The following is a 12,946-nucleotide window of genomic DNA, read 5'->3' as shown; positions in this document are numbered from 1 at the left end:
ATTCTTGGGGAAAGAGTCTGATTCTGAAAATCACATAAGAGCTGCTCTTAGTCACTCCACTGCTGCCCTGCCAACAACACGTTAAACTATTGAGTCTAGAGTCCAGTCACTTTCTGAGATCCTACCATCTTTCAAAGGTGAGCTTTTTTAACTTAGTGCTGCTCTTAACCAGTGAGGCAGATGCCTCAGGAGGTCAGCAAAATTTGTACAGTATAGCTGACGGGTGGGAAAGGCAGGACAGGAAGGTGAGAGTAGAGATTGTCCCTCAAAAATATACAGTTCTACATTCTGGTTAAGCCCAAACCATTTGAGTGAATTTTTACCCTCATCTCTCTATGATTCTTCTTTCCTAAGAGAGCCACTCCATGACCTCCTACTGCTATAATCTCCTCTACTCCACAGGTTGCTTCTTGGTTGGAGTCCCAATGACATGGTTTGACTCCAACAACCCCCTGCAGCATCTACTTGGCCTATAAAAAAAAATCACATATTCATTCTATGCCATGGATGAGGAAGCATTGCCCTACCATGCTTTTTCCTATCCCTGGTATACTGGGCTGATCCAGTGAGCCTTCTCATTTAGAAGTGAGAGGCAAACATGTCTTTAGATCTTTATGTATCCTCTAAACTGTCTTTGTTTACCCAACATCTAGCCATGAGTAAAGCAAAATTCTGGTCTCCCTTCTTGTACACATTCTCCAAGAGCAGTTCTTTTGGAGTCCCCCTAAGTTGAGGAGGAAGGAGTATATACCCATACTCATTCTTAACCCTCAATTGTTTCACCTTCCCCAAACTCTTCACTTTAATGACATTTCAAAATTCTATCTTCTTCGATTTAAAGGATGAGGATGGATAGTGGGAAAAGTCTTAGAACTAAGTTGTTCATTTTTAAGTAATTCCTTCAGAGAGGGGTATCTAGCATCTTTAGAATATGGTGTATACCTCAAATATTATCTTAATTTGGGGCATTTAACTACAGTGGGAGCCCACTGTAAAAATCACATTCAGAATTATGTTAGAGTTTAAAACATGTTCATTGAGAAGTATCTTCATGTCTCTATTTTTTCTTCGTGAGGTATTTACTGGAGCTCTGCACTGCTGACACAGTTCCTTATTAAGTAATCTTTCTCCACCCTTCATTGCCCACCCCCCTGCAATGGCTGTAACTAAATGGTACTATATTGGGGTTCCTTGTGGGGATAAGAAGACCTTGTGTTCCTTTCCTCAGATCAATAGAAATATGCATCAAGGAAACCAAACCAGCATCTCTGAATTCCTCCTCCTGGGACTCTCCAATGAGATTGAGAAGCAGAATCTCCTCTATGTGCTTTTCCTTGGAATGTACCTGGTCACTGTGGTTGGAAATGGCCTCATCATTCTGGCCATCAGCTTGGACTCTTACCTTCACACCCCAATGTACCTCTTCCTTGCTAATCTATCCTTTGCTGATATTTCCTCCATTTCCACCTCAGTCCCCAAAATGCTGATGAATATTCAGACCAAGCGTCAATCCATCTCCTATGAGAGCTGCATCACACAGATGTACTTTTCTATTGTGTTTGTTGTCATTGACAATTTCCTCTTGGGAGTCATGGCCTATGACCGTTTTGTGGCTATCTGCCACCCTCTGAACTATACAACCATCATGCAGCCCAGGCTCTGCATTTTGCTGACAATTATTCCATGGGTCCTCAGTAATATTGTTGCCCTGACACACACTCTTCTGCTCCTTGAATTGTGCTTCTGTGACAACAACACTCTTTCACACTTCTTCTGTGACTTGGCCTCTCTGCTCAAACTATCCTGCACAGACACAATGATCAATGAGCTTGTGTTATTCATCGTGGGCTTATCAGTCATCACGTTCCCTTTTGCCCTCATCCTCTTCTCCTATATCTGCATTGTCAGGGCTGTCCTGATAATTTCATCCACAGAGGGAAAGTGGAAAGCCTTCTCCACCTGTGCCTCTCACCTGACAGTTGTATTGCTCTTCTATGGGACCATTGTAGGGGTTTATTTCTTCCCCTCATCCACTCACCCTGATGACAGAGATAAAATTGGTGCAGTACTATTCACTGTGGTGACACCCATGATGAACCCCTTCATCTATAGCCTGAGAAATAAGGACATAAAAGGTACCCTGAGGAAGCTCATCAATAGGAAAACTTCCTGCCTTTGATGTCCCAGGTATCTGAATTCCTTTTATCCTCATAACCAGATGGATGATTCTGTCCAAAGTTTGTGGTATAGTGGTAATAGTTCAGCTTTTAATAAGCTTAAGGGTATCTGCCTTCTATTCTAACCTCTGAAGAGTTGGGGCTTTTTCATGTTGCTCTGATCTTGGAAACAAACCCTTAATTCCCTTAAGTCACAACCATAAATCATGTCTGGTTATAATGTGTATTACTATAAACTTTGACAGAAATTGTACATAACTTAGATAATAATCCAGTGCATGAATATGGCGTATACCTCAAATATTATCTGTAATACCTACAGTCTAGCTTTTTCAGCTTTGAATATGTTTATTAGTAATTCCTTTATTCAATCTAGATTTCTCTATATTGGCTTTCCTGTTTTGCCAAGTTACTATTCAGTTACTATAAAGAAGGACCCACGTTCAAACAATTTTGGACCACTTAGAGTTAAGTAAAACAAACTGTTTTAATTAGACAACTTCTCAGAGCTTTTAGTATGGATAACTCTCCAGAAGGGTAAGATGGTTTGCAGTATTTCTCAAAACTAAACATGTTCAATCATACCGGACCTGATTCATCACAGATTAGTTCATAGGTCGTGTGTTGTGAAAAATACATTTTGGGAAATGTATTTAGATGGAAAACCAGAGAGTGTGCATATAGAAGCCATCAATTCTTATCCTGACCCTGTGCCCAAGTAGCTGTGAGATTTTAGGCATGTCAGTTCACTTTATTGAGCCTATTTTCTCATCTATAAAATGAGGCCATTGGTCCCAGTTGTTTCCAACTGTGTGTGTACATCAGAATTACTCGGGGGTACTCATCTTCTTCATCTGTAAAATGAAAATAATAATCCCAACATCTTAAAGCTGTGTGTTGCTAAATGGACATGTATATTATACAACTACCATGCTATTTAGCATACCGTAGACACTAAAATAAAATTTAAAAGGTGTTCTTTTTTTTGCGACTGTCACATGGCTTCCAACTTTAATATGCCTTCCCTCCTAAACTAGGTTTTTCTGTCTCCAGTCTAAGCTGACTTCTATTTTTCTCTAAACATAAAATCCAACTTCTTTAAGAGAAACTATATTATCAGCCACCTGCTTTTCTCTGTGGCAACTCTTAAACTTTTATGTCTCATGTGCATTTTCATTACAACTGTAAAACCACCCGATTTTATATGGGTTACCAACTAGCCTCTTCACTGTCCTGCTTTCCTCAAGTGCCTCAACATCTATCCATTCTACCCACAGCTTCAACCTGAAATATCACAGAGCTGCGCTTTCATTATTCCACTTAGAATAGTAGAAAGTCCTAGATTTGTAATCAAGAGACTTGGAGTCGGGCCCAACTCTGCAGCTATCTCACCGCGTGACAAGCCATGTTACTAATCTCAGTTTCTTTTTCTGTAATAGGACCATTGGTTCTAATATAGCAAAGCAGGTTCTATAACAGCATGTATCAGAAAACCCATTTATGTACAATAGAAAGAGATGCCTAGGAGGAAAGTCAATTAAATATTAACAGTAGTTGTGGCAGATTGTATTGTCCAAAGATGCTCATGACATTTTCCATTTCACATGCGCTTGAAGAACTTGGCCATTTCCCTGTCATGAAATGGAGGTTATGTTCCTCCCCTTTCAACCTGGAAGGTTTTGGGGACTCCTTTCACAAAAAGAGTACCCCAGAAGTGGTGTTGCATGGTTTTCAAGAACCGTCTAAGAAAAATCAACACAGCTGCCACCTGGCACTCTCTCTCTCAGGACATGTAGCTCTGGAGCCCTGAGTTACCATGTAAAAGGTCCCACTACTATGAAGCCACCATGCTGGAGAAGACACATGGAGAGGCCACAATGACTTAAGAGAGAGATGCCCACGGAGCCCTAGCTGCTTCAGACTATAAGTCTCTGAGTCCCCCTAGTCAGTCATCCAACTTATGAGCAAGTGAAACGTAAGCTGATCTGTCTTTGCTCTGTCTCCAAGTGAAAACTGCCTACCAAAATCCAGCCAACTTCTAGAACTGTGAGAGATAGCAATAAAAGGATTATTACTGTTTTGAGTCCTCCATTTGGGGCTGATTTGTTATAGAGCAATGTGTAACCAAAACAGTGGGATTTATTTCAAAGAATAGAGTGATTCGTATTATACCCTGTTATTGCTTTAAAATTTTAGAATAACTATCACATTAGGAAGAAAATAACTTTTTGTTGTTGTTAATCTTCACCTGAGGATATCTTTCCCATTGATTTTTAGAGAAAGAAGGGACAGGAAGAGACAGAGAGAGAGAAACATTGATAGGTTGCCTCCCACACACACCCTGATCAGAGCTGGGGATCAAACCTGCAATCCAGGTACATGCTCTTGAATTGAACCTGAGACGCTTCTGTCCGTGGCTGACACGCTAACCACTGAGCAGCAAAACCGGCTAGGGCGAAAACAATTTTTTGATTATTTTAAGGAAAATAAACTCTCTTGCTTATTAAATCTATTAACCCAACATGAACCAGAATCTTCTCAGTTACATAAACATCAGTTGGGCCAATATGCAATTTTCTCTGTTTATTCTGGTTTCATCTAGCCCATATTTGATATAAGAACCAGCAGGGTTAGACCAAAGCCATTTAGTTTAATTTGGTTGCCATTCCTGTGGACCTGTCCTGGCCCTCTATTACTTCTAATTTTAGATTCTATAGGAGACTGTATCCATACTAAGGTATAGCTCCATCTGCAGTGAGTAATGGGAAGTTGATTTGGCTAGGAATGGACTTGTACGTAAATTGGGAGTTATGTAAATTGGGAGTTATGTAAATTGGGAGTTTGCCTGACAAAGTGAATTAGGATTAAGTTTGGGACACAAAGGGCAACTGATTAAGGAAATGCAGGATCGAAAACTTTTATGAAAACCTTGATACATTTTCACAGAGGAGAAGCATAAATCTGTACCTAGATGCTTGTACTTCCTGAATCCTTCTCCTATTTGTCATTTTCCACAAACATCTATTGTAAACCTTCACTTTACCAGGCTCTGAATCTGGCCCTGAGACTAAAAGGGTGAATGATTCACATTCCATGCCCTCAATGCACTCACAAACTAGAAAGAAACTGACCAAAAAAAATAATTTTTAAGTGATTTTTAAGACCACATAATCAAAAGACAATATTTAACATCATGAAATTTAGAAAGCATAGAATGTGCAAAGCACATTCAACTAAGTTTTATGCTATCCTTGTTCTTTTTTGTTAACCAACTTGTGATTTTATGAGTAAATGAACAGAAACCCCTGTCATCTTAGTGTAGGTAACTGAAATGCAAAAGAAATGCATAGAAAAACAAACAAAAAAACACCATGCATTGGATAGAATTTACTTGTTAAACTTAACATATAAAGTGTCAGTAAAATATTCATTTATTTATTCACTAAACAAATATTTTTTTGAGTACCTAGTGAGAGTTAAAAATGAAATAAGACATCCCATGGCTTTCCTGGCTCTTCTATCACAGTGCAGAGCACAGACAATGAACATATAGATAAATAAATAAGCAATGGCCATAAATATGAAGCAGCAAAAAGGTTGTGATAAAAAAAAAATCAAGCAGGGTCAGTGCACAGGCAATAACATAAGGTGGAATAGCTATTTTAGGTAGAGGGGTTTAGAAGTTGGGGAAGTCCTCTCAGTTATTTGACTGAGAACTGAATAAAACAAGGAAGTGAGCCATGAGAAGATCTGGGGAAACACATTCCAAGAAAAAGGAAGAGCAGGTGTAAAGATCCTAATGTGGGAACAGGTTGGCTTGAACTAGAGGGAAGTAGAGGAGAAGATAATCACGAAGGCAGTTAGGGACCCAAACTGGCTAAATATCATAGTCCATGGCAAAGACTTTGAATTTTATTTAGATACTTTAAGTAAATATTTAAACTCATGGGAATGGATGAAATTAACCTAAGGAATGACTACATAGGAAAGGACCTATGACTAAGCCCTAGGTAACTAATATCCTATATAATAAAAGGCTAATATGCAAATTGTCCCCTGTTCAGGCATTAGACCAGAGGGTGGGGATGGCCAGCCAACCACCCATGGCCCCTCCCCCCAGGCAGCTCCACCCCCAATTGGCCCACCCACCCCGATTGGGGGTGGGGCACGCAGGTCAGCCGAACCCCACCTGTGCACAAATTCGTGCACTGGGCCTCTAGTTTAGAAATAAGAACCCAACATAGAAGTCTGAGAAGCTGAAATGAGGGAAGGAGGAAACTAGAATAATTGGTGTCTAGAAGATGGAGGAAGAAACCGAAAAGACTGCCGATAAGAAGAAGGTATCAACGGTTTTAAATACTACTGGAGCCAAACCATCACTCCTGAAATCACACTTTCTAATCTGCCTTCTTCAACTCTTGCAGCTATCACTTCTAGTGATCTCTAAACCACTCCTGAATCCTCAGGGTTGAATTCTAAGTTAAACTAATTCAAAACATATTTCTTAGAAGATTAAAATATCCTGAATTTCTTTTTTCCTCCATTTTCCTTTTATTGCCTCTCTCTTATTCTCCTTTTAATAGAGAAATTTAGAGGACTCAAAACTACAAACCCCTCGAAGTGCCCTCAGCAGTCCCAGATCTGTCTCTTGCTTCAACATTGTTTGGATGAAACAGACCCAGGGACGCCACTTCTTCCAGCCTCTGACCACTCTCCTGTGTCTTATCCAGTCACCACCTTCAGAAACACCTCCCAGATCAGCCAACACACCGGGGTTTTTTCCTCCCTTAACTCCTTACTGAACAACAATGAGCTCCCAAATTTGTCAGAATTATTCCACCCAGGTGGAGGCTACTATTAACCTCCTAGCCAACCTGCATCTGCGGGCCTCCCACACCTACCTCTCTCTGGGCTTCTATTTCGACCATGAAGATGTTGCTCTCAAAGGCATGGACCACTTCTTCTGTGAGGTGGCGGAGAAAAAGCACGAGGGCACTGACGTCTCTTAAAGTTGCAAAACAAGCTCGGTGGCTGCATTCTCTTCCAGGACATGCTGAGGCCTCCCAGGATGAGTGGGCAAAACTCGGGGCGTCATGGAAGCTGACCTGGCCTTGGAGAGGAACCTGAACCAGGCCCTTTTGGAGCTGTGAGACCTGGGTTCTACCCATGCAGACGCTCATCTCTGTGACTTCCTGGAGAATCACTTCCTGGGTGAGGAGGCGAAACTCATCAAGAAGATGGGTGACACCTGACTAACTTCTGCAGGCTGCCAGCCCCCAGGCTGGGCTGGGCTGGTCAAGTGTCTCTTCAAAAGGCTCACCCTCAAGCACAACTAGGAGCCTTTGGAGCCCATAGGCCTTTGAGGGGCCCCTCTGCATTTCCTTGGTATCTGGCTTTTTCCTGAGCCTCTTCCCAAAACTACTAGCCATTCTTTTAACCACCCTACAGCCCACTCCCATGCATTGAAACAATACAGCTTTTTGCAGCAAAAAATACTACAAACCCCTTTTTAAATTGGCATATGGTGTTAGACAATACCATCTGTGACCTTCTTAACCAACCAAAAAATCTCAGGAACCTCTTCTACTTTCTTTGATAATAAAAAGAATACTTGTCTAGTATTGGATATCCAAATGCTGTCTGCATGGATGGACCTGGAAAGTATTATGCTAAGTGAAATAAGCCAAACTGAGAAAGACAAACATCACATGATCTCACCTATTTGTGGAATCTAATAAACAAAATGGTTGACAACAAAATAACACTCAAAGCATGAAGGCATGGAACAAACTGACATACCTTCATGTGGGGTCGGGGGGGGGACAAGAAGAGATAAACCAAAGAACTTATAAACTTATATGTACAGTCCATAGACACAGGCAATAGGGTAGTGAAGACCTGGAGAGGGGATAAAGCGGAGGCGGGTAAGGAGTGGTGGACATGGGAGATATCTGTAATACCATCAACTATAAAATATATATTTTTTTAAAAATAAAGTAAAATAAAAAGAATACTACATGTAACCAAGTGTGGTTTCTCCTGGGATTATAAAAATGGTTTAACATTCCAAAAGCAATCAATGTAATTAATCATATTAGTAGAGAAAGAAGAAAACTATATGATCATCCTAGTGGATACAGAAAAATCTTTTGACAAAATCTAAAATTCATTCCTGATTTTTAAAAAACAAAAAACTCTCAACAAACAAGAAGTCAAAGGGAGCTCTCTTACCCAGATAAAGGCATCTATGAAAAATCTGCATAACAAATGGCAAAAGACTGAGAAGATTCCTCTAAGATCAATGACATGATAGAAATTTACACTTTCACTGCTTCTATTCAACATTATATTGGAGGTTCTAGCCAGAGCAACACAGAAAGGAAAAATAATAAAATCACTCAAATTAGAAAGGAAGAACACTGTTTTTATTCAGAGATAACATGATTGTATATGTAAAAAATTCAATGGAATCTATTAAAAGTTAATAGAACTAATAAGTGAGTTTTCCAAAATAAAAATAAAAAAGTAATTGTATTACTATACACAAAGAGAAACAATTTCAAATGAAAATTTTAAAATTGATATCATTACAATGGCATCAAAAATAATAGAGTATTGCCCGACCAACATGGTTCAGGGGTTGAGCGTCGACATGTGAACCAGGAAGGTCATGGCTCAATTCCCGGTCAGGGCACATGCCCCCAAGTTGTGGGCTCGATCCCCAGTAGTGGGGGCATGCAGGATGCAGCCGATCAATGATTCTCTCTCATCATTGATGTTTCCATCTCTCTTTCCCTCTGCCTTCCTCTCTGAAATCAATAAATATATATTTTTTAAAAATAGATAAATAAAAATAATGGAGTACTTAAGAATAAATCTGGCCCTAGCTGGTTATTCTCAGTGGTTAGAGCATTGGCCCATGGACTGACGGGTTAAGGATTTGATTCTGGTCAAGGGAATGTACCTCAGTTGCACGCTAGATTCCCAGCCTCAGTCAGAGTGCATGTGGGAGGCAACCAATAGATGTGTCTCTGTCACATTGATGTTTCTCTCTCTGTCTCTCCCCCTCCCTTCCACTCTCTCTAAAGATCAATGGAAAAAATATCCTCGGGTGAGGACTAACAAAACAAAAAAAAGAAGAAAGATTAGTTCTAACAAAAATTTGAAAAAGCTACATACACTGAAAAACACAAAGCAATGATGAGATAATTTAAAGAAGACCTAAATTAAAAAAGAGAAATACATTAAATTCATGGATCAGAAGAGTCAATATGTCAGTTTTCCCCAAATTGATCAGTAAGAAACAATACAATCTCAACCAAAATTATAATAAACATTTTGTGGACATTGACAAATTGTTTTTTTAATTATATAAAAATTCAAAGGGCCCTAAGTAATTAAAATGGATGAAGTTGAAGTACTAGCACTACCTGATCTCTAGACTTATTCGTATTTAAGACTGTGTGTATTGGCGTAATAACAGACAAATAGAGCATTGAGACAGAATTGAGTTCAGAAATAGGCCCAAATATATGGACAATATATGTCCAACATATATGAACAATTGATTTTCAACAAAGATGTGAAGGCCACTTAGTGGAGAAAAGGATAGTCTTTTCAACAAATGGTACTGAAATAATTGGATATCCATACGCAAAAATATTTATTTTGACCTATACCTGATTCCATCTATAAAACTCAACTCAAAATGGATCCTAAACTTAAATGTAAAACCTAAAACTATAAACTTTTAGATGAAAACAGAGGAGAAAATCTTTGTGAACATGAGAATAAGCAAAGATTTCTTAAATATAACAACAAAAGCACAAGCCATAAATGACAAAATTGATAAATGGGACTTTGTCAAAATTAAAATATTTATTCTTTGAAGGACACTGCTAAGAGCAACAGAAGACAGTGCAAGAACTGGGAGAAAATATTTGCCAATCACATATCTGATAAAGGACTTGTATTCAGAAATATAAAGAGCATTTCATATGTCAATTATAAGAAAACAAAAAGTCCACTTAAACAAGAGCAAAAGATTTGAACAGACACTTCATCAAAGATTTACTCGTGGCAGTTGAGCACATTAAAAGATTAAATATCAACATTATTACAAACTAAAACCACAGTGAGGTAGCTATTAGAATGCTAACATTAAAAAGTTTGGCCATAACAAGTGTTGACAGGGATATGGAAGACCTGAAATGTTCATGTGTGGCTGGTGGAAATGTTAAGTAATACAACCACTTAGTAAACAGTTTAGTAGTTTCTTAAAAAGTTAATCATATACCTACTATATGATCCAACCATTCTACCCCTAGATAGTTAACTAAGAGAAATGAAAGTATATATTCATACAAAGATTTCAGGAATGTTCATAGCAGCATTACTTAAAACAGCCAAAAACTGGAAACTACCCAAATTCCCATTGACATGTGAATGAATAAACAAATTATGGTATATCCATGAAATGGAAAAATACCCAGCAATAAGCAATGAACTACTGATACCTGCAACAACATTAATGAACCTCAAAATAATTATTCTGTGAAAGAAGTCAGATATGATTCTATTTACATAAAATGTATATGAAATTCTAACTAATGTATAGTAAAAATCAGATTAGTGTTATGAAGGGGAGGATGGTGGAAGGGACATTTAGAAGAAAGTACAATAGGATAAAGGAAACTTTTGGAAATGATGTATATGTTATTATCTTGCTTGTGGTGATGGTTTCATGGGTGTGTGCATATGTTAAAATTTACCAATTAGTGCATTTATATGTGTGCAGTTTATTGCACGCCAATTATACCTCAGTAAAGCTGTTTTTAGAAAGACATAGTATATCAGAAGAGATTTCAGACACATCCTTTGAGTAATCTTATAATAGACAGGTTGTAGATGATAGATGATTAGATAGATAGAGAGATAGGTAGAGGGAGAGAGAGAGAGAGAGATGATAGATAGATAATAGAACAAAATAACGTTATGTATATTTTGAAGAGTAAGAAATAAAGTTTGGAAAGGAATCTTGAATTCTTAGGCAATCACTGAAAATTGAAAAAGAAGATATGGGAAACCAAGATGGCGGCATAGGTAAACACCTGAAATTGCTGCCTCGCACAACCACTTCAAAAATACAACTAAGAGACAAAATGGACATCATCCAGAACCACAGGAAGGCTGGCTGAGTGGAAATTCTACAACTAGAAGGAAAGAGAAAAGCACACTGAGACTCAGAGGAGGTGCGGAAGTAAAGAGCAGAGATACGGAGGCGCACGTGGAAAGGGCTGGCAACTGAAGACGCGGTTGTCTTTTTCAATCAAAGGGAGTCTCAAGCTCCCGACTGCTCTGAACTCCAGTTCCAGGTGAGTCTCTGGGGACCCAGACTCATATGGGGAGAAACTGGACTGTCTGGCAGCAGGCGGAACTCAAGGGCTGCTTTATCTCAAAGGTGCTTGCAGCGATAACTGGGACACTGAGACACGGGGCCTCTTAGGGTAGGACTGAGGATCAGCCATAGCTGTCTGCTCTGGCCTGTTGATTCTCTGAGACCCCGCCCCACCCAAGCTGTGCACAGAGGCTTTTGCATATGAAAGGCCTGGCCCTTTGCAATCTGAAAATTACCTAACAAACTACAGCTGGGTCAGAGAGACCCAGAACTTCCAAAAGAAGGCCCAAGGCCCCACAGCAGCTTGCATTGCTTCACAGCTGGGCTCCTGCTGGGTAGCCTCAGGCAGAGGCTAAATTAGCACCTCCTTAGAGATCCAAGAGCCAGTGTACCCAGTGGTCAGAGTGGGACCATCCAGATTACAACTCCTCAGATCCACAAGGGACACACTCAGGGGGCAGACTCAGTGAGCACCAAAGCCCCACTGAAGCAAGTCTTGCCCCAGAAGGGTGTCTCCAGCACAGAAGTTCTCCCACTGCAGACATAGCTGATTCTCACAGCCAATTGGCCTGGAGGTCAATTCCTCCCAGTGATACCTACAACAATCAAGGCTTAACTACAACAAAACTGTGCACAAAGCCCACAAAGGGGTGCACCAAGAGTGTCCACCTCAGGTAATTGGGGAAGCTGAGCCACTGGGCCCTATAGGACACCTAGCACAGAAAGCCACTCTATCAACACAGGGAAGCATAAAAAATGCGGAGACAAAGAAACAGGTCACAAATGACAGAAATGGAGGAAAGCAAACTACTGGATATAGAGTTCAAAACCACACTTCTAAGGTTTTTCAAGAACTTTCTAGAAACTGCTGATAAATTTAGTGAGACCCTCAAGAAATCTAGTGAGACCCTTGAGAATATGAATAAGGACCAACTAGAAAGTAAGCATACACTGACTGAAATAAAGAATATTATACAGAGTTCCAATAGCATACTAGAGGATCACAAGCATCAAGTCAAAGATTTGAAATATAAAGAAACAAAAATCACCCAACCAGAAAAACAAAAAGAAAAAAGAATCCAAAAATATGAAGATAGTGTAAGGACCCTCTGGGACAACTTCAAGCGTACCAACATCCGAATTATGGGGGTGCCAGAAGAAGAGAGACAGCAAGATATTGAAAACCTATTTGAAGAAATGATGACAGAAAACTTCCCCTACCTGGTGAAAGAAATAGACTTACAAGTCCAGGAAGCGCAGAGAACCCCAAACAAAAGGAATCCAAAGAGGACCACACCAAGACACATCATAATTAAAATGCCAAGAGCAAAAGACAAAGAGAGAATCTTAAAAGCAGCAAGAGAAAAAAAGT

General features: G+C 39.5%; 1 protein-coding gene across 1 annotated transcript; it reads left to right on the top strand.

Moving 5' to 3' along the window:
* Positions 1-1,240: 1,240 nt before the first annotated feature.
* On the top strand, positions 1,241-2,179 carry LOC139017954 (olfactory receptor 1S1-like). The gene has a single exon (XM_070426574.1). The coding sequence runs from the start codon at positions 1,241-1,243 to the stop codon at positions 2,177-2,179; it is 939 nt and encodes a 312-aa protein (XP_070282675.1).
* The last annotated feature ends 10,767 nt before the right edge of the window (positions 2,180-12,946 follow it).

The sequence above is a fragment of the Myotis yumanensis genome, unplaced genomic scaffold (assembly GCF_028538775.1).
Source record: "Myotis yumanensis isolate MYYU_CA2020_CCGP unplaced genomic scaffold, mMyoYum1.0.hap1 SCAF_10, whole genome shotgun sequence".
In the NCBI taxonomy this organism is placed as follows: Eukaryota; Metazoa; Chordata; class Mammalia; order Chiroptera; family Vespertilionidae; genus Myotis; species Myotis yumanensis.
This window is presented reverse-complemented; position numbering and strand designations above follow the sequence as displayed.

Coding starts and splice junctions, on each gene's coding strand:
- LOC139017954 (XM_070426574.1), top strand. CDS start 1,241: ATGCATCAAGGAAACCAAACCAGCATCTCTGAATTCCTCCTCCTGGGA.